Raw genomic sequence first — 25,073 nt, forward strand, 5'->3', positions numbered from 1 at the left:
CAGAGGGATGGGTGTGTGTTGGGATGGGGAGGTGCAGGGCAGAAGGCTGGGGTGCTCGGCTCGTAGGGATGCTCCCAGCCCCCTGCCCTGAGCGGCTCAAGGCAGGGGGCAGGAAGGGATATGACCTGTTCCACCCCCTTCCCCCAGGCCCGTCCCTACCTCTCTCTGCCTGCTCTACGGAGCAGCCAGCACGCCGCACTCTGCTCTGCTCCTCTAGGAGGAGGAGGAGGGGCCGGAATGCACCACGTTGTGGGAAGAAACGGGGGGGGGGGGGTGTGGCTGCCGCAGGACCAAGCTTCTGCTTCCTGCCCCCCGCAGGGGAGAGCAGTGGGCGGGGGGGCTGAGTGGGGCTGGGACCCCCTCCCCACCGCTCTCCCCTGCAGGGGCAGGAGGCAGAAGCTTGATCCTGTGGCAGCCAAGCTTCCCCCTCCCCCTTCTTCCCACAGCGTGGTGCATTCTGGCCCTTCCTCCTCCTCTCAGTGGGCAGCAGCGTGCCACTCAGAATCGGCACCTGTGCTGTAGAATGCCGACCCCTGTACTAGGCCAACTCAAACTGAAGGGAAAGCCAGATATCTGCAGGGGTGATGTGACTGATTGCCAAAAAGGATCAGTTTCCAAATAGTGTACAAAGAATAAGGATAAAAGATTAATAAAAATTTAAAGTCCAAGATATGGAAATACTATTGATTTTCAGCAAGCATTATTCATTAAAAGGCAGCCAAAAGGAACCTTTGGCAGAAAGTTTGGTTCCTTAGTTTTGGAACTAAGACCAAGGAGGTTCTGCGCCCAACTCACTCCTTACTGATTCTTGGGTCACAACAAAGGTCATCTGACAGATTCACATATCTTTCTTCCACCTTTAACGATTTTCTAATACTTGAAATTAGAAAGAATGCAGTTTATAGGCACTTCTTTATCATTACTACTTCTCCCTGAGGGCTATAGGACGGAGAATTTCATGAACAATGATGTAAGTTATACAGTAATTGTCTGTTGATAAGTGAAGTTGATATGCAAAATATCTTCTGGCCCATTCCTACTGAAATATTCAGAGCCAATTGTCATTCTGTCCATACTACATTATTTTTGTTATCTAAACCAATGAATTATCAGATTTCATTTAAGTGTCTTGTCTAAGAACAGATATTTGAAGAAGCTGATAAATGAAACACAAAAACACACTATCCCTATACTACAGCACCACTTTCTCCATACCAGAGCACCTTAAAAATTAACCTAACTGGCTCTGGTGTGAAGAGCACCAGAAGCTAGTATTTATTGGTTATGATTGTTTCAGTTGTAGCTCAACCTTCTAAATTCAAAATGCAGCTAGAGTTAGAGAGCAGAAATTCAGAAAAAAAGCACCTGTGATAAGTATAAAGTATTAAAACTGCTTTAAGTCACAAATGTTAGATTCCTCTGCTTCACATACGAGGAAAGTGCAGGTTACTTCAATCATTTTTAAGGCCCCCTCCTTATTACATGTTTCTGAACAACTTCTTCAGACATACAAAGCAGAGGGCTCAATCTTGCTTTTAGACACATGTAGCTGCATCCATCTTCTATAAAATCAGTTAGTGTACAAGTCAGTTTTTTATTGAATATACACTTGTGCTTATTTAAGAGCAAAATGTTGCTTAGTGAATGCGTTCTTTTACACTTTTCAATACAAATGTGTGCTGCAAACAAAAATGTGACAAATCTGGATAGCTTAGGTCAGCTCTTCTCTCCCTTCCTCTTTTTTTCTTAAATACTGATCACCACCCTCCCCGAAACACTCACTGGCATTTTATTCCATTACCGGAGATAAGAGAATATGATCATTCATTAACATGGAGTTGGTATTTCCTGGCAGAATCTCATGGTTAGCATAAGGATTACAATCTCTGGAGTTAGTTTTACAGGAATAGAAAGAAATGCATGAATATACATACCTGTGCAAAAAGGACGATAGCTCTCCCCACCAAACTGTGCCATAACTCCAACACCATAAGCAGCTGCTTGCCTAACCTCTGGGCTGTTGTCACATATTGACTGTAGCATTGGCCTCAGGAAGTATTCAGCATATTTGAATGAGGATGGGCTGCAGTGCTCTACGATGTCATCAAAAATGCATAACCCCCACTGTCTGTCTGGCCATGGCCTATGTGGACACTACATAAAAAAAAAAAATTTCTAAGCCACCTCAGAATGTAACTGTTAATCAACTGCCATGATGCATACAAAAAGATGAATGATTATATCAAAATGAAATGTTCATAATTGCGGAATTTAAGCTCCATTTCAAGTGCTACATGGGTTGACCTGAATTTAATCTTTACAGAGGAATTTGTTCCTCTAATGACACTGATTGCAACACCACAAAGACAAAATCAAAAGTAACTTTTGCTGTTTGAGGAGAGCAGTTAGACCAGTGGTCTCCAACCTTTTCATGCCCAAGATCACTTTTTGAATCGAAGGGCAACCCAGGATCTACCCTGCCCCCCCACACTCCACCCCACCCCCCGTCGCTCGTTCTCCCCCACCCTCACTCACTTTCACAGGGGTGGGGTAAGGGTTCGAGAGGGGGTACTGGCTCTGGACTGGGGATTTCGCAGTGTGAGGGGGGGCTCTGGGCTGAGCCTGGGGTAGAGGTGCAGAAAGGGGTGGGGGTGCAAGCTCTACGATGGAGTTTGGGTGCAGGAGTGGGCTCCAGGCTGGGGCAGAGCATTGGGGGGGTGCAGGCTCTGGGAGGGGGCTTGGGGTACAAGAGGGAGTTCAGGGTGCAGGCGGGGGCATGGGGTGCTGGCTCCAGGAGGGGGCTCAGGGCGGGGAGTTGGTGCAGCCTCCCACGGGGCAGCACTTACCTCTGGCAGCTCCTGGTTGGTGGCGGGCACAGCGAGGCTAAGACGGGGGCAGCACACCACTCCCGGAAGGGGCCAACACACCCCTGCGGGGAGGGGGGGGAGAGGGGGGAAGGGAGGAGGGGAGAAGGGCAGGGGCACATGACTCACGCTCTGCCCCTTTCTGCAAGCACCGCCCCTGCAGCCAGGAGAGCTGCAGGGGCGGTGTTTGCAGGCAGGAGCAGCGCGCAGAGGGAGACCCCTACCTCCAACCTGCACTGGCTGCTTCCGGGAGCAGCATGGGGCCAGGATAGGGAGTCTGCTTTAGTGGCAGCCACCGGAGATCATGATCGACTGGGAGATCCTCTAGGATTGACCAGTCGATCGCCATCGATCTGTTGTTGACCACTGAGTTAGACTAATAAATGAAATCAGAGGACTATGTTGAATATAGGAATTTTATACCCCCTCATCTCATGCCTAACTATTCCCTCTAACTCCCCTTCTCATCCTTTTTTGGGTCTTGTTCCATTAAAGTTCCTTCTACCTGGTGCACTTCCTCTTTCAAATATCTCTCAAATACTTCTGTGAAGCTTATCAGCAATAATTTATGACAGAAGGGTTAGTAAAAAAACAAATGCACTGCTGTGTGATAAAGCACCAGGTGACAAATTTGTTTGATTGTATTTGTCTAGACTATAAATTTCTTGGGGGAGAGCATGCCTATGTTTTGTACAAGGCACTCAGTGCTCTAAAAATAATTTGCCATGCCAGCATGAGATCTTATCCATGTACCATAACAAATCAGATTTAAATGGAAAGAATCCAAGATACTTACAATTAAATTGACAATTAGTGGTAGTAGTTGTTCAAACCATAGCAACACTTTCTCCTGGTAGCTGCTGAATATTGAGTGCAAGATATCTGACACTTTAGTCAGAATATAAACATCACTGTCATCCTAAGAAGAAAAAATAGCAATAATATCATTAGTATCCTTTCTGATCAGCAATCTCTTAGAAGATAGAAACCATATCAAATATTAAGACTTCTGAATTTTGAACCAAAGCAATTTAGACACTGATAACTAGACACAAATAACTCAGAAAGATTTATACCACTATGGAGTGTCTATGCTGCAGAGCTACTTCACCTTAGTTCCCAACTATGTTACATCAGAAGGGTTTGTTGCAGAAGTGAGAGAGTAACAATGCACCATCAAAAGTGGAAAAATACAGAACATTTTACTTTGACATCAGCCACTTTGCACCATGGAATCAAATCTGGTTGTTTCCCTATGCAACCCCCTTGGAAGAGGACCTTTCCTATAGCTTCCTGATGTCTCAACAGTCTTTACACTGACATTTATATTATAACCTGTTTTCTACTCCGAGCTCTTCCTTCCTTCTGCTACAACAATCTGGACAATCTGAATCATCTTATTGTCCCCCTGCATAGTGCATCTTTACCCTCCAAAATTACAGTCAATTAAAGGGCATAATCCTGCAGACTTTCACACACAACTCCTACCAACTTAAATGGGACTTATGTGAGGATTGAAGAATTGGCCCTAGCAAGATCCCCTCTGACTCCTTTTGGGAGTTCAATTATTCTCAGTATGGTTGCTTTAATCAGTGCTCCATTCCTATTCTACTCGTTACAGCCATAGCAGACAGAAAGCAAAATGCCAACAGCGTCTAGCCTCTGATGGCCACACTACTAGCATACCAGTATTTTCACATCTCACACAGCATGACAAGCTGCCCTGCAGTAGAAAGTGGGGATTGCAACTTCAGGCCACTTCTGCACTGCCATGCTATAACCAAAGTCCAAAATAAACTTTGGTATGCACGTTAACTCACTCATGTTACTTTAAAAATTATTATTTTTAAAATCACTATGAAATAAAGGTACAAAGGGAATTGTAAGGAGAGGTTACTTACCTTGTACAGTAATTGAAGTTCTTGGAGATGTGCCCCACTAAGGAGGCTCTGCTTCAGGACATGTGTGTACCCATGAACTCTTGACTGGAATTTTTCTAGTGTTCATACATATTCTCTAGATATGCTTGTGCTCTGATATAAGGGGATGAGACCCTCAGCTACTCCAGTTCCTTCTCAATCACGAAAGTCCAGTGAGAAGACTGATGCAGAAGGGAAGGAGGGCAGGTAGTGGAGGTCCCATAGGAACACATCTCAAAAAACTCCACTTTCTGTACCATGTAAATTACCTCTCCAAGTAGTGTCTGTATGGGTTTTCCACTTCAAGAGATTCCCAAGCAGTACCCTCAATTACAGAGGAGATAGATTCAGTATAAACCATAAAACAGCATCATCAAAAGTTGTATCAGCGCTGGAAGTAGGCATGAGAGCACAGTGCTAAGAAAACATGTGCACTAAAGACTACAAGGACTGCCCTGCAGATGTCTGAGATGGGAAGGTTTTTCAGAAAGGCCACAGCTAGGCTGAGCCCTGGTGGAGTGGGCAATCACGCTAGGAGGGGAAGAGGTTTCATAAATAGATTAAGAAGCATCCCAAAAACCATTTAGACAGTGTTTGGGTGGAGATTGGGTGCCCTATCATTAGTTCTGCGATTGAGAGAAAAAGCCATGGGGAAGTCCTGAAGTGCTTCGTTCTGTTGAGGTAAATGATAGAGCTCTTCTTACATCTAGTGTATACAGGCTCAGTTCCCTCAAAGAGTGAGGCTTGGGATAAAATACCAGTAAGTGAATCTCCTGATTAATGTGGAAACCTAAAGAAACTTAAGGTAGGAAGCGAGAGTGTGGACACCACTTAGCAACAGAATACAGCGTGTGGTGGATAAGCCATCAGGAATCCCAGCTCCTCCAACCCACCCGGCTGAGATAGCTGCTATAAAGAACACAGTTTGGAGGGCCAAATGGAGGGCTCCCCATAGGTTCAAATGGGGGTTTCCTCATCACAATAAGGACTAAGTTGAGGTCCCATGGTGGAATGGGTTTCTTAACAAGAGGAAAAGTGTAGAACAGACCCCTAATGAACCTCGTTGTGGTTGGGTGGATAAAGAATAAAAATCCCTCAATGGGTGTGGGTGTGCGTATGGGGGAGAGAGAGAGAGAGAAGCTGATGGCAGCCACATGAACTTAAACTGAACTCAGCAATAATTCTGAATTTTTTTTAATTTAGCAGGTAATTGCAAGTACATCAGACAAGATTCGAGAGGAGGTATAGATCAGGGGCTGCATCAAGCCTGAGAGTTTCCACTTCTGTAGATAAATTTTTCTTTTTAGTGGGTTTTCTATTATTAAGTAGTACTCTTTGTATCTCTAGTGCGAAGTTTTGTTCTACACCAAAAAATCATCTAATAGCCATGTCTTGAGGTGAAGCACTGAGAGGTTGGGGCAGGAGATGGATCTTGACTCTTGAGTGAGAAGATCCACTGTCAGGAGAAGGGGATCCTCTGTCAGACATGAACCAACTCTGCGAATCATACCTGTATCTTGGCCACGATGATGTTAGAAGGATGGCTTCTGTTTCAACTTATTCAGGACCTTGAGCAGTAATGGCTTTCGGGGCAAGCATATAGCAATACATGAGGCCAAAGGATGACTACGGTGTTGCATCGAATTGGGGCTTTGCCTTCCCCTCAAACAGTCGTCTGCACATCGCTTGGGATGCTGATACAAAGAGATTTATCTCCAGATGACCCCAGGTATGACATCTTTCAGAATACCGCGTTGTTCAGCTCCCACCTGTGATAGCGGTTGAAATGCCTGCTGAGGGAATCTACCACTATTTTGAAGTCCTGGTAGTGAAACAGAGATCTGTAGGTGGTGTGATATGGATTCAGCACCGAAGGGCTAGAATCTTGCTCCTCCTTGACGACTGATATAATACACTACTGCTTTGCTATCCAGAATTATTCTGATCGGGTGCTCTTGATGTTGAGTAGAAGAGTAATGGACCTCTTTGAGCTCTAATATGTTGATATGCAGGATCACCTTCTGCAGGTTCCATTTGGCGAGCTGTGAAGTCATGAAGTGCATAACCCAGCCCAGCAGGAAGGCACCTGTAGTGATGATCCTTGGGGGTGGGAGGCTGTGAGAACATAACTCCCATGCATACTTTTGAGAGAATCTTTTCACCAATTAAGAGAATGAAGGACCTCTGAGGTATGGACACAGTTTTGACTTGAGTAGACTTTTTTGGAGGGTGTCGATAGTTCTCAGCCAGGCGTGAAGACACCAAGAGTGTAGTCTTGCTAAGTGGCAGAGGTGGATTAAGGTTTCCTGGGGTCCTGGGCCAGAGCAAGTGTGTTTGGGGGGGTAGGAGGACGGTCTACCCCACCCCTTGCACCTTCAGTCCCATACCCGTTCTGCCCCTTCTCTGGGGCCCATGCCTGTTCACCCACAGTCCCCCCATTGTACGCCCCCGCCACAGCAGCTCTCCACAACCCATTTGCTCCTTTCTGCACCCTCCTCCCCCCACTGCAGCCCCAAGAATGGAGCCAAAGTTCCTCCAGTCCCATGGCCACAGCTAGGGTCCAGGTGCCGGGGCTTCCCCTGCGCTTCTGTGGGGGACCAGGTCGGAGCACTGGGGCTACTCCTGCCCTGCCTGTCCTGCGGCTTCTGCCAGGGAGGGGTCAGGGAGCACTGGGGGCTTCTGCTGCCCAGCAGCGGATTTTTCTCTGGGGCCCCTGGGCACAGGCCAGTGGCTAATCTGCCACTGCTAAGTGGATCACAAACGTACAGGCTGCCATATGGCCCAGGAATTGAAGGCAAGCCCTTGCTGTGGTTTGCGGGTTCTGTTGTACACCTCTACCCAGATATAATGTGACCTGATATATCCAAATTTGTGTTCTAACTCAGTAAAGCAGTGCTCCAGGGGAATGGGGCTGCGCGCTCCGATGGATCAAAGCAAGTTCGATAGAACGCGGTTTCACCTATAACACGGTAAGATTTTTTGGGTCCCGAGGACAGCATTATATCGAGGTAGAGGTGTATTGTCAAAATGAGGCTGGACATCATAGCGGCATTCAGTGAAGTTTTGAAAAACACTTGTGACTGTCTGGCCATCCATTAGGAGGGCTTGAAATTGTTTCACCTGTAGCATGTGTTCAATAAAAGATGTACTCTTTGAATAACTTGTAAAATCATATTTTGCCATCAGGGCTTGGTAATTGGCTAATCTGAATTGCAGAGAGGCCAAGGAGTAGCTTTTACAATCCAGAATGGCCAGCCATTTTAGCTCGTCAGATAGTGTTGAACAGGACCAACCGTGCCTATTTTGTTCGTTAATGGCCTCAGCCACCAGGGGGCTAGGTATAGGATGGGAGAAAAGAATTCTCCAAGCTTCTGGGCGGTATATAATGTGTGTCAGCTCATTTATACATGTGTGACAAATTCTAGCTACCATGCCACCTCATATGGGCTGGGGCCAGCAGAGCATCATTGATGGGCAAAGTGATTTTGCTCCGAGATATATGTAGAATGTTCTTGTATCTCCTCAAACAGGAGATACAAGAACATTTGTTTTATAAGATCTTGAAAGGCCTTGAAATTATCAGCCTAAGATGGTGAGGGAGACATAACAGCCTCATCTAGTGAGGAAGAGGATTTGTGGGAAGGTGGTATTTCTGCTTCTCCAGCCAGCTCTTGCTCCTCTGTAAGTTCCCCCTATGGAGCAGGACTTGAGGATGTCAGTTGTTTTTGGCATGCCCTCCTACAAGAAGTGACCCTGTAGAGCTGATCACCATAAGGGGCCCTTGGGTTCCAATAAGCCAACTCTCATGGGGCATAAGGGAAGAGGGCAGGACCCCAAAGTTGCTGGGTGTAATTTCTTCCTTGGGATGCACCTTAAGGGAGGGAGGCTAGAAGAGAAAGGAGGAGGAGCCTTGGACACCTCTGAATCAGATTAAGTGCCCGCAGCAGTGTCCATCGGAGGGGCAAGTGGTACTGGTACCAGCAGTTTATCAAGTCAGTACTGGGGACTGGAAAGGGTCTGGTTACTGCATCTGGAGGCCAAGACTCAATTGGGCAGCAAGACTGTATTGGAGGATAGGGGTACCAGCTGAAAGTCCCTCTCAGTACCCTCAAATTGTGAGAGGCCGTTGACCGTGTTGGTACCAGAGGATGAATTACTGTGGATGGCAGGACTGGAGGGCAAGTGGACTCCAGAAGATAAGTTGGTACCAGCGAGAACTCTTTCAGTATCCCTCAGTAAAAGCAATTTGAGTTCTTCCAGGATCTGAAGGTCCTCATGGAAAAGGAGCCAGGATGGCACCAGAGAATCAGGAGAATGACCCTTGGGACTCAGCATATATAATGTGGTACAGGAGAGGGTACTGAAGTGCAATCCATATTCCCATCTCAGCTGGGTACATAAGACTGTATCAACAACAGTTTCAGCTCCGCTTTAAAATTCATTTGCTTTGAAGGTACGGAGTCCAGTGCTGACACCACTCTAGATTGTTTACCAATGGCTTCTCAGTATGCAATGTGGTCTTTTTAGCTGATGCTGCAGTCTTGTGACCAGAGTGGGTAAGAGCCTCACCAATTCCTGAGTCTGTCTTCATGTCCTGGCACAGATCAAGACTTTTCCTTGCTCTTATCCTGCTCTGTAAAATGGGGTCTTTTTTTTTTTTTGGAGTCTGGATGGTTCTGAAGGACCCCAGGGTTTGCTTACCATAGCAACTGTGATGCACCAGGCTGCTCTGAACAACCAAATCCAATGTATAAAGGTGGTGGTTTGGACCCCAGGGTCTCAGAGAATGCTCCATCAACAGGAGTTTTAGTCTCATCTCCAACTTTTTTGATCCGCTTTTAACTCCTGAGTAGATCGTACATTTGGCGGGGACACGAGTCTCTCCCAGGCAGTGGAGACATATTGAATGCCTGTCACTGCAAGGAAAAGGCCTATGGCAGGCCTGGCAGAGTTTGAAGCCTGGGATCTTGGGCATAACTCAGGGGTTCTCAAACTATGTTGTCAGAAGGTCATGGTGCAATGAAGTTTGAGAACCGCTGGCATAACTCACTACTTGTGGCTGTGGACTGAGGTCTGAAAGAATAAAAATATCCCAGATTGGGCAAATAAAAGAAGGAAAGGTGGAACTCCACAAAAGCACAAAGCTGTGTTAAATAAACAAATTCAAAAAAACATATAAAATAAAAGAATGACAGAATGAACAAACAATAAGAGCAGCAAGTCACTGGCTAGCTACAGCTAACAGTGCACTGCTCTGTCTCAAGCCACAGGCAACTGAGAAACAACTGGAGCAGCAGCAGATCTGTCCCACCCATTCACCAGAGCCCAAAGATATCTATGATGCAGGTGTGGACCCAGGGATCAAAAGTGTATGGGCACACACACATCCTGAAGTGGAGTAACCATATGGACACTATTCAAAGAAGAAGTTAATGTGCTTAGTAAGATTACTCTATTTAAGTCATTCCTCTCATGACAAGTTCATGGGAACAATTTTACGTCAGGTTATTTTTCTTGGTAAAAAGAAAAAAAAAAGTGTTCTATATATTTTGAAATGACAAGGTGTATAGCAGTAACTCTTAGTAAACGTAACTCACATTTGCTTTCCAATGAATTTCAGTAGCTATGAAAATATAGCAATGCTGAATGTTAAAATATTTTCCTTACAGATTTCATACATCACAGAATGATTATGTACAGTAACGGATTTTTCTCAAAATAACCATGTATGTCCATCCATATTCTTGGGAGAAGTGCATCCCTGGCACATGATTTTGGAAACTTCTATCAAGTACTGTCTAATGAGACCACTTGCATCCCATTGTTTAGTTGTGAGAATTTAAGAGAGGGCATGGACCCCAACCACTCTCAGTTCCTTCAATTAACTGAATAGCCCGAACAAGAGAGAGACTAGTTGGAATGGGCTGAGGTGTGTGGATCCATATGGACATTTTCCAAAAATCAGTCATTAGGGTAAGACACCACTTTTTCGCCTTCAAGAACTGCTCATATGGCTCCCCAGTTCTGGAAATTAACAAGCAGTTGTGACCTTCCAGGTGGTGTGAGAGAAATTAGTAGCTGAAGTCACTGCAGGACTGCTCTCAAACTGGGCACAGATCTAGGAGGACAAATTGAGGAAATAAGGCTTTCATAAATGTGTCTGGAGCGCAAAGTAGGAATCGTACATTTTTTGAGAGAGACATTGTAAAGGCGCATTTTGGAAACTTTTAAAACTGTGATGTGCCCCTAAGCTCAAAACAGTGGATCTATGAGCATTAGTATGATTAATTAATTGGTCCTGTGGTAACATCTCTGAGCCCCAATCATGCACCAGGATCTTACTGTGCTAGGCACTGTAGAAACAGAACAAAGACTATATTCATACACTGGAGGGAGAATGCAGAACAAGCTTTGTAACCACACAATGAATTAAAATTCATGATCCATGCTTTGAAAAGGTGAAAAGCTGAACTGGCAGCTAGATGAACAGTCAAAACTTTCATTAAGTTCACTATTAGGTACTCAAAAATTAGAAAGGATGGAGGACCACCTCTAGTCCATTCTTTTCTAAGAAAGTAGAATCTTTCCACGACTTCATTCATCAAAGAAGTTTTCCATGTAGAATGTTTCCTGCTTTCCAATATAATCTTTTGGACTCCCCTCTGTAGAGTTCCCAATCTAGTGCCCAACTAACCCAGAAGCTAAACCAGGGGCGGGCAAACTGTTTGGCCTGAGGGCTGCATCAGGTTTCCAAAATTGTATGGAGGACCGGTTAGCGGAGGCTGTGCCTCCCCAAACAACCAGGCGTGGCCCGGCCCCAGCCCCTATCCAACCCCCCCTTTTCCTGCTCCACTGACAGCGCCCGGAACCCCTGCCCCTGACTGCCTCCCACCACCTCCACCTCTCATTCCTGACTGCGCCCCCCCCCCCAGCCCCCATTCAACCCGTTCCCCACTCTGACCACCCCGACCCCTATCCACAACCCCGCCCCCTGACCACCACCCCGAACTCCCCTGCCCTCTATCCAACCCCCTCTGCTTCCTGCCCCCTTACTGTGCTCCCTGGAGCACTGGCGGCTGGCAGCGCTACAGCTGTGCCGTCCAGAGCACCAAGAGAGGCAGCTGCGCCGCCCGGCTGGAGCCAGCCATGCCACTGCGCAGCACTGAGCACCAGGTCAGGCCCGGGCTCTGCAGCTGCACTGCCCGGCAAGAGCTCGCAGCACCGCCACCCAGAGCATTGCACCAGTGGCGCAGTGAGCTGAGGCTGCGGGAGAGGGGGAACAGCAGGGGAGGGGCCGGGGCTAGCCTCCCAGGGCAGGAGCTCAGGAGCCAGGCAGGAGGGTCCCATGGGCTGGATATGGCCCGCAGATGGTAGTTTTCCCACCTATGAGCTAAACTGTTAGCTTGAAATGGAAATACAGGTGGAAAAATCTTACTCTGATAGTGAAGTGATCTGGTAGATTGGGATGCATAACTTGTGGTTCCAATATGTACCAATACACGTTTTCTGCTTCTTCATCCAGCTAGAGACCAAATGTCCTGGTACTGAGAATGTCCTAGTACTGAGAAACAGACAGTCAGGACTCTTAGCCCTGCTTATCAGGACTTGGCACTGGAGGGACTTTAGTACCAACCTTCATGCTCTCCTTTGAACATGGAGAGTTTTGGGAATTACAGCACTGCCTCTGTCAGGCCTTAAGCAGCCATCTTCAGTGATTAGGTCTAAGTCAAAGGCCCTTTAAATGTTAACTGTTCTGGGTGTTAGATACAGGCTTGGTTGACTAAACCCTAGGAGCTTCCTCCATCAGAAATAGTTAGATGTTTCCTTCCCAATACTTTCGGGTTCTATAGTCTCCACCCAGGGACTGATGACAGCTAACAATCATCAGCAACACATATGATGACACTGAAGGAGGCAAATTGCTTGCAGCCTACCTGACCTTGAGTCATGCTGTTGCTTGGGTTAGCAACACCACGCAGGCCCAAAAAGCACAAAGATGAAAAAGCAGGACAACTGGGCTGAACCTTGGACAATACTTGGAATAGAACAATGATTGAAAAAGTATTAAAAAGCAATCCGATTTAGAAGAGGAAAGCTCTTCAAAAGAGGAAATAAGGAAAAGCTCTGCTCTAAACCTGTTCCATCAGCAGTTAGGATATATCTTCAAGTTCCAGCACATGGTGTAGCACCAATGGACAATGCTTGTTAGAAACTTCTGAGGAAACATGTCAAAGATGCACTTCTCCAATACTGGGGATCCATATGGGCAAGTCTCAAAGGATTTGGTGTTGTTTGTTTCAATTCAGCAGCATGTCACTGTGGTGTAATGTCTGTCTCCACATAGCTGCTGCTCTGTGGAATTTGAAAGTGTCTAAAAAAAAATTTTTTTTTTTTTAAACAAACAAAAAAGAAATAACTTACTTCATCTTGTAATGACTCTTCAACTTGTTCATCATAGTCTTCATCTTGTCTTTTCACTAAATTAAAAGGAGTAAGTGCAAACTGTACGGTTTAGAAGTTTTCTCTAGGACCCACTCCTGCAAAAGCGCAGGAACAGTTGATAAAAATGCAGTAATGGATAAAAGAGGACCCCAGAAACAGTTGCAGGGTGAAGCACTCAGGACCTTCTGTCAGAGTGCCTGAAGGAGACATTGGGCAAGTAAGGAAAATGCACTGAACAGATTAGGAGCAAGTATGTGAGGGAGCATGGGAGAAGGGCAACCTTGGTCTGGGAAAAGCGAATAGACCAGAAAAGCAGGGAAAAAGGATACTAAAAACAGTCATTGCTGTAGGATTGGGAGGTTGTCACAGATTTAAGGCCAGAAGGGACAATTCTGATCTAGTCCAGTGTTTCTCAAACTGGTGCAGAGAAAGCCCCTGGCGGGCCGGTTTGTTTACCTGCCCAGTCCGCAGGTCTGGCCAATTGCAGCTCCCACTGGCCGCAGTTCGCTGCTCCAGGCCAATGGGAGCTGCTGGAAGTGGCGCAGGCCGAGGGATGTGCTGGCCGCCACTTCCGGCAGCTCCCATTGGCCTGTAGTGGCGAACCACGGCCAGTGGGAGCCGCGATCGGCCAGACCTGCAGACGGGGCAGGTAAACAAACCGACCCGCTAGGGACTTTCCCTATACAAGCGGCAACCCCAGTTTGAGAAACACTGATCTAGTCTGACTGTCTTAGAATTTCATCTAGTGATTTCTACATCAACTTCTGATTGAGCTACAACATTTTTGGAAAAGATTTCAAATGATGGAGAATACATCCTTTGGTAAGGTGTTTCAAAGGTCAATTACTAGTACAGTTTGCACCTCATTTCTTGTCTGAATGTATCTAGTTTCAGCTTACTGCTGCTGGATCTCAAGGTGAGGTAACTCAAGAGAGGATAACTCAACAAGCAGTCAATATGAGATGTTTAGAATCTTTGCTCTAGAGAGCTATCTTTAGTGCAAATTATAAAACTTATTCTAATACACAGAAGGTGGCACTAACTTACCCTGTCTTAACTCTTGATTTTTAAAGTGCTCTTCTAGTTTTCCTTTCAATATTCCTCCAAGTTCTTCAAAATGTTCATTGTTAAGGCATCCATCTCCCATTACCTCAATGCACTAGTGAAATACAGTATGTTCAAAATAGAAGTTTTTAACATTAAACACTACTCAAATAGTGGCAGTGAAATTTTAACATATTGAAAACACTGACTAGAGCTATACTTCAGATTACCACTGACAAAGTAGCAAACTTTTTTTTTAAAAGAATTTTCATATTAATTCTAGGCTTATAAAATTGAGGAACTGACATTTTACAGGTTAGACCCACATTATAAGTAAAAATTGTTTAGCGTTTTTTCTAGACTTTTGTTTGATATTCAGTATTAATGTTTTTAAATAAATGTTATCTATGCAAGTGAAAAATTGTGTTCCCTAATCCAGAAAAAATTACGTTTATAAGATTCAATAGACATTTTCAATAATTAGCTATGAAAATTAATCACATTACACTAAGCTAACAAAATATATAGTCAAATGATAGGTATCTCTTGGAAAAATCTCCTGTATTAGTAATTTAAACTTATGGCAAGCACTAAATTTCCTTGACACTAAAAAAAAAATTATAATATATATATTATATATATACACACACACACACACGTTTTCAATAATAATAATGATAATGGTATAAACAGTTCTATGAAGAAAAAAAGATCACCTTTGCAAATGAATGCATTATTTCTGAAAGTACATCTGAATCAGGTTCTGTCCCTATAGCTTTGATAAGCGCATCACACATGAAATGCCACATCTGTGTGAGATATTCTGGCCCACGAACTCTAGCACAGTCAAGGAGAAGAGGCATTGATTCTGCTGCTGCCACACGAACACGTTTGATTATTAAGGAAATACTGGATAATTGAGATCAAACTGAAGTACTTTTATGACATGAGCATCAGGAAACATACTACAAAAAAAGGTACTAAATTCCCATCTTAAACTATGACCAGTCACCCCAAGCTGAAACATACTCATTTTCATAACTACCCAGACATTTAATCAAAGAGACTGGATGTAAAAAAGTTATGTTTGCCATATAAAAGTTTTAAAGATTTACAATGTAAACTAAGGTTGAAGAAGAGCTATCTAAGCATTTCCTTGGCTTCTTGATTCATGCTGCAACTAACATTTACTTATTTAATTTTCTTTTAAAGAACTAAAAAAGCCATATTTGCCAAAGGAACTGGACTAGCTTAGAAAGATAACATGACAAATATTTTTTATGCCTAACTGACTGTGCTGGTACCTGTACTATTTACCTGACAAGCACCAAAGTATTGGAGAAATACATAAATTTAAATATAGCACATTTTTGCCAAAGCTAACAGCCTCCTTTAATGGTGCAATTTGAATAAAGCTATGATCTAGAAGCACAACAACATATGCTAAATATTGAGGTTGTAAAAATTGTCCTTGCCCATTGTGGCAAGACTAGTAAACAGCTACCAAAATAATACTTCAACGTTGTTTTGGACATTTCCCCACCCTATTTACTTCTTCCTCACTCTCTGAGTTATATTATGGAGGCTTTTCATCAGATAAGAGCTGAAGGCAGACATTTAGGGATAGTCAGTGCTGCTTTTTAGTTGGACGAACTAAATACAGAGGCGAGTGCATACTGTAAGATTAGGAAGTTAAGACCCAAACTCTAATTTGCATATGTACTGAAACTAGACGCCCAAGCCAACGGACAAAGAATTTAAATAATTGGTCAAAGTAGTATTTATTGCTGGACTGACACCTTGTTTGCAATGGATCAGGTTGGAGAAATTTAAACTCCCGATTTATACAATACTGAAAGTGAGGTTAGCTATAGAGACACCTTCCCGATACTAGAATAAAACACTGTTGAACTTTCTCCATATTCATGGAAAGATGACTAGCACAGCTGAAGTTTTGAGTTTTTCAGAAGTAAAACTGCTAGTTAATCTCTATTGTTTTTATATTAAAAAGGATATCATCATGGAAATAGAATTTCAACAAAGGAACCATCAGTTTTACAACTTGCTCTGTGTACTCCACAAATCCTTCTTTTAATTCCTTAGCATAGCAAACCTGAAACAAAAAAGGTAATTTTAACGTTATCAGCACTAGGTAAAAAGCATTACTACTAAAATTTTTAAATTATGAAATGTTCAAGGAGGATAGTAGACAACCAGATTAAGGTCAGAGATAATGGAAAAGCCACGTTAGAATGCATTTATTTACCACTTTCTCATATTATTTGGAAAGAGCCAGATGGCAGAGTATATTTTTTCACTAGTGGCTGAATATCTTAGACTAAATGTGTATACTTTATGATACGTAATAGAAAATTCTTTTTCTAGGGCTCCTTTTGCTGACATCTGAAAGGACTCATTACATTTGTCCCAAGGCTTAATTTTTATAAAAGTTAACAGAACTTAAGACCAATAGAAAACAAGTTTCCGTATTTTTAAGTCATCTGCAGAGTCTGAAACCTAAACTGCAGCAATATGAACCTAAAAATGAAAACTACTTAAATTTGAATGCGAGCACTAAGTTGAGGATGAATGAGTTATCTTTGGCCACAAAAAAGTTTGCCCAACCACACCCTAGTACTGCAAGAATAAAATACTTATATATATGGGATTCAGATTTAATCATTATTGACTTTTAACTATTAATTTAATTCCATAGAAAACCTAGCAAGAAGTAGCTGACCAAGATTTCCCATTACCCACCAGCATCTGGCATGCAGTTGCTTTTTCTTCAAGGCCTGCAGTTTTAATTCCAAAACTTTGCTGGTCTCCTAGGTTTACAAATTCCCAACCATCATCGTCACTCATATTCTCCATATCTTGGGCTGTTGTAGAAAGAAAAAAAAAGTTCTACAAATGCTGCCAAATCTTTTATTTCAAAGATTTTTCAAAACAAAGTAATCGTTATAACCTACTGTCTAGTAGAGCAACTTCAGGCTTAATTGACGCAGTCTTCATTAAAGGCCCCATGACGACAGGAAGGTACTGCTGAAATTCTTTTCCAAGGATTTTGCACATTCTAGCCCATGCAGAGATCATGTAAGATATCTGTGAGAGCAGTTTTAAAACTCACATAAGCACACTCATCATTACCCGTTTCAATGTATATTAAAACAAAATGGGAGGAAATGCACCGCAGTATATAACAAGTGGTTAAAAATCTATCGTGGTCAGATTACTGGATCACAATTACCGAGGATATAGACAAAGACAAGGAAATACTATACATTTTGATCCTTTCCTCAAGATGCTATAGTTGAATGTCCATTGCCTAAGAGCCACAAAGCACTCTGTTTTCGAAAACATTGCCTCCTGCCACAACATTGATGTGATCTGCTGTTAGGAAACCCATGTTAATTCCTTTATTGCCAGTCAGCTATAATATCTGGTTTCAATCTCAAATTACAGCCTTCATGAAAAAAACATGGTCAAGCCACTTATGTAGGACCCAACTTACCAATGTGGAGTCTACCATCTACATCTGACTACTAGGACATCATAAGGCTCAACAACTTTAAAGTGGCTAATAATTATGGCCTACTGTATCATCACTCTAGCATCCCACTATCTATGCTAGAGACTAATAGCAACCACACAACTTGGAGCATACAGAATCTGATCCAAGAGGGACAGACTTTACAAACTGGATCTATCTCAATTAACTACATCTTCATAACCCTAACCAACCAAATTTTCACTCTACCTGCTGGAATGAGGGCTGCTCCTCCAACCTCAGTTACAGACTGCCCTCTACTAGCCACCTTCAGGGTCTTTAGAAATTCACCCCACAGCTGTACTGCCCCATCTTCACCCAAATAGGGGTTACCATAGCCTTGAACAAATAGTCAATATGGGTATGTTGGAACTACAGAAAGGCAGACTGGAATAATTACACTAAGCTCATTGACCAATATACAGTCTATCACGTATAACATCTCAATAGATCAAGCTTCCTCAAAAGTTTACCAAAGCCATCTTTGAAGCTGCCTCCAAGAACATCCCACGTGGCTGCCAGAAAGCCTATATAGCATGTCTGACAAAGAATGTGCAGACCTACTTAAACAGTTAACTGACCAACATCACTAGAGCAGACAAAGATAAAATTTGAGAGGTCAATAAAAGAAAAAGAGTGGCACCACTACAAGGAATCTCTTCAGTTGGACCAAGACAAAAACTTTCAGACATTCTCCAGGAAAGAAATAAGAAAGGCACTAAAATAAATGAACACATGGAAAGCCTGCAGCTTTTGAAAACGTATCACCAGAACTACAACATGGGAAGAAAAGCCAACACTGCCTGTCCAGCTTCATGTCCCATGTCATATAGGAGAACGATACTTGAGATACATCAAAAAGCTAAGGTGACAACTTTACCAAAGCCTGGTAAAGCCCACTCTTCAGCGGCTAGCTATCATCCAATATCACTCAAGCTGTAGCTATAAACTCTTGGAGTGGATGATGCTTTAGAGAATTATGCCTATGACAGAACAACTTTTGAGTGATGATTCCAACCAAATGGAAGCACTTGTGGACCAAATGGAAGTACTCACTATGTACAGTGAGAATGGATTTCAAGAGCAGAAAAGTGGAGCTGTCCTTTTTTTAACCTTACAGCAGCCTAGGACACCATCTGGCACGCTGGTTTGCTGTACAAAGTGTCAAGAGTGCTTCCTAGATGGATTGTCATGGCAACTGAGCTGATGGCCTGAGGTAGACATTTTCAGGTAGCTCTGGGCCACAAAACCCAGCACCTAGAGATTACAAAAGAATGGACTCCCACAAGGCTTGGTGCTGGCACCAACTTTATTTAATGTACCCATCAATGACCTACTAAATACCATCTCCAGGTGGTTTATGGGCATTGATCTTGATCATGGAAATGAAAACCAAGTACATCAAAGACCATGTCAACATGTTTCCATTTACAGCATGCTCAGAGCCAACCTGAGCTTAAACATCTTTTTGAATGGTCAGTGGTTGGCATGTGATCCAAAGCCAGTGTATCTAGAGGTCGAGGTCTCACACACACACCCCCGACCAACCAAAGTAGCTCAAAACATCAAGAGCAAAAACTAAACTGGTAGGGTCTATCTGGGGATCTAGTATGCTAACACTGAATAATTTGGGGCTCACTCTCTGCTATTCAGCTGGAGAACATTGTGCCCCAGTTTGGTTAAATTCTGTACACACTAAATTAACAGAAAAGAGCTTAATCGTTCCATGAGAATTGTTACAGGCACATTGAAGCCAACAGAAATTTTGTATGTTACCAGTCCTAGTCAATATTTATCCTCCTGACAACCAGCATCAGAATGCAACCAACAAACTGATCACCAAGGTACAGCAAATGCCACACTTGACACTGTTCAGGAATATCTGGGATGCACCCTGCCACTAACTGTGCAACAGAAATCCTATCTGGACAGTGCTGCACACACTCCATTGAGATCAGCTCACTGAATCTGACAGAATGGAAGAAAGACTGTCACTACCAGGAACTCCCACATAACCATGCTGTATGAAGAGCTACCTGATTTTGGGCTTCCATACCACCTCTGGAACCAAGCTTACTAGGTTCAGGTGTTGCATGGTTCACTGTGCCAAGAAAGCTTATGCTTGGGACATCCAAGGCAGTCCACTGTGCATCTGTGGAGGATGCTGTATAAATGCTGGATAGTTGCTTTTTTCATGTTGGATTCCAGGGAGGTTTTCCCAAGATGAACACTGCTGACTCGCAGGACAATGATTGTCTCAAGGACACAGCTATTTTGTTTGTTTTAAACCTGGTCTTGCCCATACACAATTGCTATGTTTTATCTATATATTGCCAAACTGCACAAAATGCAGCTCAAAGCAAAGAAAAATCAATTTTACCAGTAAGTGGTTCTATAAAGACATAGCTGTTATACATCACCACACATGAATCTATACCCTCAGCAAAGCATTGACTAGGAAATCCTTTATCTTCAAGCTCCCAATCTGCTGGCTCTAGCACAGAGCAGTGCTCACGCAGTGGAACCACTTTGGCCCTCAGGGTCTCCAATAGTAAGTTTCTCTCAAAGAAAATTATGTAATTTGCAAAGTTAAGATTTACTGAAGCGTCAACTCCAAAAAAGGTACATAAGTAGTGATCTATTGTATGTGTGTTTCAAAGGAACTAATTTTCAGATACTCATGAAGAGACAAGATCCAGAAAAAAAAAAAAACCCACCAACAACAACTCCTCAAAATACAGAACATGTAACTAGGTAATAGAGTGTAGCAGACCATAAAAACAGAGGTACAGAATGACTCAAGGAAATTAATCAAGTTTTGCACTGAACAGTATTTTTTTATGATATAGGAAGAATGAACAGGAGAGCATCTCAAATAGATGGGGTTTAAATATAACATTTTATTAATCCGATGTCTATGAGCTGCAAAAAACCCCCACCAAAAACAGCTTACCTTCAATATACTGCTGGAAAGTCAAAATAATCTTTTAACCCCCACTGACAAGTGAAGACAGACAGTTTGCATGGGGGCACAGAGGTATACAAAAGCTACGATGGGACCCTTCTCTTCAATTGGCATGGCCTTTTCGGGAATATTTTGAAGAGCTGAACCTTTATCTTTGCTAGAACATCTGTGCAAACCCCCTGCCATCTCCTGTCTTGACTACTTTAACTTCCTCTTGTCCCTGTAATACCAATATTGCCCCACTCTAATTCACCCTGAAATGATTCTTCTCAGCAAGGCACACTTCTGAGGTGATAGAGACCGCTATAAACAGCTAATAAGATCAAACCAAAAAAACTTGACCTGCCAGAGACTGTTTTGGACCCTTTTGCCCTCTTCAACTGTTTATCTAGTGTGGGTATACCAGTTTTGCTCATGCAAACTATTTTTTTTAAAAAGAGTAAAATTTTAGTTTAGAGATTTATCTGTCCCAATGTGCAAAGAGAACTGACACTGCCAAACAGAAACGTATCCAGAAAAGTCTTAAACAGTATGGCAGGAAAGCAACGGACCCAACAAACTTGCACAGTAGAGTAAAGGTCCACAGACTGAAAGCAGCTGTGACAGAATCCTCACATCTCCCAAAAGTCTCTTCATAAATGGAGCCCCTCTGCTTGCTTCGATTGGCAAGCTCAGCCATAGGGAGAGGGGCAATAAATGGATGAAGGAGGTCAGAGGGTAGCCAAAAGGATAGGGTGGGGAAAAGATTTTGCTAGCTGCCATCTCAAAATCATCCTTTAAAGCTAGGGCTACAATAGATAAGATAGGGGTGAACTGCTGCTCGCACTGCCATAGGCAGAAAATCTGGTACAAGGATGAAAGAAATTAAGACCAGAAGATATTTTCTTCCTGACAAGTTTTAGTAATAATGGTGCTGTTGAGAAAATGCAGCACAATCGAGCTAAATTTTATTCTACTTTGTGCATCAACAAGTTAGTCTGCTATGGTCAAACTACAATATTAGTGGTGTAGAAGTGATATGAAAAATGACCACTTGGGTTTTCAGATCTCAAGTAGAATTTGCAGTATTACCAGTTAGAAAAAAAAAAACCTAATGATATAGGTTGAGCAATTTGATATGGAAGTTAAATACAAATCTTAATTCATTTGTGGTCATTTTCACAGTTACTATTTTATTGTGGTTTTACTATTTACAATAAGAATATAGTTAATGGCTCCAGTGCTAAAGAGACAATCCATTACAGAGACTCATATGCTGAAGTCTGATGCTGGCACTCCATGTACCATTCCCTGCATTGCAAGTCAGGTTTCTTAAGTTCCTCGATTCTCAAATCCTTTAATTTTAAGGAATTTCACTTTTCAACCACCTCTACACTAGGAAGATCCCATGCATTGTAGTGGACTTAGGAGAGTGGTTCTGTGGCAAAAAGATCTGAACGGCTAATTTTTTTAAGAAGCAGTTACACACTTCTATGTTGCATGTGACACTTCAGAAATTTTCTATAAAAAAGGCAAGAGGATAAAGGACATTAAATATTAGGCATCAACAGATATTTGTTACAAGTGAGCATCTTCTGACATACCTGGGGGTCATCATCTTCCAGATCACTGAAGTCTGTCTGCGTCTTCAGCAACAGCTGCATCACATCTGATGCATCCTGCATAAACTAGAAATAAAATACACCCACATGTGAAATTTCATATCAAACAGCGCTGTTTTGCTGTTGAGGCACATAAGTTATTCATTGTTTTTAGAAGAATTTAACTTAAAAAGTAAAAATTCCTACAACAGTATAAGATAGCAATATTTTCTTGAGCAATCTTCCACTGAAGATGTGAACCTTAGCTATGGTCAAGCTCTAAGGCAGTGGTTCTCAGCCAATCAGCACACAGCTGCGGCCCACATGACATCCTCAAGGCCGTAACTAGGGCGGGGCAGGAGGGGTACTTGCCCCATGTGCAGAGACTGTGGGGGGGGGCTGAATGCAAAAATGGGGTGTCAAAGGATCAGACCCAGCATCAGCCCTGCTGGCAGGATCAGGCCCAGTAGCATCAGGCCACCCCCAGCAGGATCAGGATCAGGATCAGCAGCATCAGCAGGAGGCCACAGTGCTCAGAGCCTCCCCCACCCCACAGGATTAAGGGTCCCGTGACTCCGACTGGAGCAGGCTCCCCGGCACTAGGACTGCAGTAGCAGGTGGGCAGGGCGGGCTGCACAGCTGAGGTAGGAGACCAGCAGGCACGGGGAGGAGGGTGCAATTAGTGCATGGGGACAGACTAGGTGGGGGGGGGGGGGGGGACGGGACTGGTGGCAGTCCCTGGATGGGGGGCTAAATATTGGGGCACAGTCCATGGATAAGATGGGGCAAGTGCTAGGAGGCAGGACTTGGAGGGGTCTGGGTGCTGGGGGCAGTTGCTTGGTGCCAGGAGGCAGTCCCTAGGTGGGGGTCTGGGTACATAGGAGGGCAGTCCCTGAATGGGGCCGGTCTGCCCTGCACATGCAACCCTGTCTTTGCCAGGCAAGCATGTGTGCCAGCCCAGTGTTTTGGGGGTTGGTGGGGGAGAATAATCCCTGGCTGAGGGGGCCCCTGCACCGGGAAGGGCTTCCCATCTTTGTAGGCAGGCTCTGCAGCCACAATGCCAGCAGCAGCACAGAAGTGAAGGTGGCAATACTCCATGCCATGCCACCCTTCCAGTAAATTCATTAACAATTAATGTTTTGACTTATTTTGCTAATTTAAAATGTTCTTGGTAGATATTTGCCTGTGTTGAAATGAAAGGTACTATATCAATTTGAATCGTATTGTTGTCATAACAAATAAAAAAAAATTAGTAAGATGTACATGTACTATATATAGTGTGGATGTGGCCCACATAACACAGAGCTGCATATGCAGCCCACAATGGTAAATAGGTTGAGAACCAATGCTCTAAAGCAGGGATCGGCAACCTTTGGCACGCGGCTCGCCAGGGTAAGCATCCTGGGTGGGCCGGGCCAGTTTTACCTGCCGCATCCGCAGGTTGGGCCGATCGCGACTCTCACTGGCCGCGGTTTGCCACTCCAGGCCAATGGGGGCTGTGGGAAGCGGCACAGGCCAAGGGATATGCTGGCCGCAGCTTCCCACTGCCCCCCATTGGCCTAGAGCGGCAAACCGCGGCCAGTGGGAGCCGCGATCGGCCCAACCTGCAGACATGGCAGGTAAACAAACCAGCCCGGCCTGCCAGGGTGCTTACCCTGGCAAGCCGCGTGCCAAAGGTTGCTGATCCCTGCTCTAACATAAAGCTAGAAGGAGAAGCCAACTGCAGAGAGCACATTGGATAGGGAGGCATGAGACTCAAGTTCTATTACAAATCACCATATGGTCTTAGACAAATTAATCTGTACCTCATTTTTCTTGCAGATGGGGATAGTATTTATGCCCCTTTATGAAGTGGATTGAAAACGAAGATAAAAAGCACTTATAATTCTAATTCTTAGCATTTATACAGAAAGACACGGGGAGTCAAACTTCCTAGGAGTGTTTTTCCTGTCTATTCTGATTTCACTCCAGAATCAGAAGCTAGCAGCACTAGCTAGTCTGACATAATTCAGGATGTTTACATCTTGAGTGCAGAGAATATACACACAACCTACAGCACATTCTATCCCTATACTGAACTCATCACCATACTATCTGAGCAACTTCTAGTAGTGCTTTAAGCAACATGACTACGTCATGTTTGTGTTCTCAGCCGCTCCCCACGTTATCCACCCAATTCAAGGAATACAATATAATTGCAGTTATCTGAAAATCTTTGTTATTTAAATCCAGTTTCCCCCATATAGCCCTGTTAGTTAACAGCACTTCCGTTTATCCAACTGCCCAGATATCCAAAAAATTTCAACTGTCCCTTAGGCCATTTGGATAAACAGGAGTGTACTGTATACTATTCCTACACTCCTTCCCATCCCCTTGCCCCATAATTCATTGCTGCAACTTCACTGTCAGTTTCATCTGGGTTCTTACATAAAGAATCATAGCAAACTGCAAACCAGTTCTGGTGGCACTACTAGAAGTGCATGGAAAGCTAGGAAAGTTAATGTTTTCAGATACTTGCTTTAAAAACCCAACATCAAACTAAGCTTCATATGCCAATATTTTAAATTAAGGTATTTAATAAGGGCCAGGAAACAGAAAGAGAAAATGTGATTTGCTCCCTTTTCCCAAGGTTACAAAGCCTTCTTTCTTATCTTCCTTTTAGAACCCTGGATTTATGCAATAGGAAAGCTCCAACCACACATCAGGCCA

General features: G+C 43.6%; 1 protein-coding gene and 1 long non-coding RNA gene across 3 annotated transcripts in view; both read right to left on the reverse strand.

Moving 5' to 3' along the window:
• IPO5 (importin 5) overlaps window positions 1-25,073 on the reverse strand; it is an 84,319-nt gene that overhangs the window by 26,472 nt on the left and 32,774 nt on the right. For both annotated transcript variants that reach the window (XM_005287026.5, XM_042843664.2), the window contains exons 15-23: window positions 22,368-22,451; window positions 17,242-17,374; window positions 17,030-17,151; window positions 16,286-16,382; window positions 14,986-15,158; window positions 14,273-14,384; window positions 13,205-13,260; window positions 3,661-3,783; window positions 1,935-2,154 (exon numbers count right to left, since the gene is read on the reverse strand). In XM_005287026.5, the coding sequence (XP_005287083.2) occupies window positions 1,935-2,154; window positions 3,661-3,783; window positions 13,205-13,260; window positions 14,273-14,384; window positions 14,986-15,158; window positions 16,286-16,382; window positions 17,030-17,151; window positions 17,242-17,374; window positions 22,368-22,451 (1,120 nt within the window). The remainder of the gene's footprint in view (window positions 1-1,934; window positions 2,155-3,660; window positions 3,784-13,204; window positions 13,261-14,272; window positions 14,385-14,985; window positions 15,159-16,285; window positions 16,383-17,029; window positions 17,152-17,241; window positions 17,375-22,367; window positions 22,452-25,073) is intronic.
• LOC122172508 (uncharacterized) lies at window positions 10,329-12,347 on the reverse strand. The gene is made up of 2 exons (XR_006172884.2): window positions 12,219-12,347; window positions 10,329-10,901 (listed from the first exon to the last, which is right to left on the reverse strand). It is a non-coding gene; the product is annotated as an uncharacterized LOC122172508 (long non-coding RNA).

Source organism: Chrysemys picta, chromosome 1 (assembly GCF_011386835.1).
Source record: "Chrysemys picta bellii isolate R12L10 chromosome 1, ASM1138683v2, whole genome shotgun sequence".
Classification (NCBI taxonomy): Eukaryota; Metazoa; Chordata; order Testudines; family Emydidae; genus Chrysemys; species Chrysemys picta.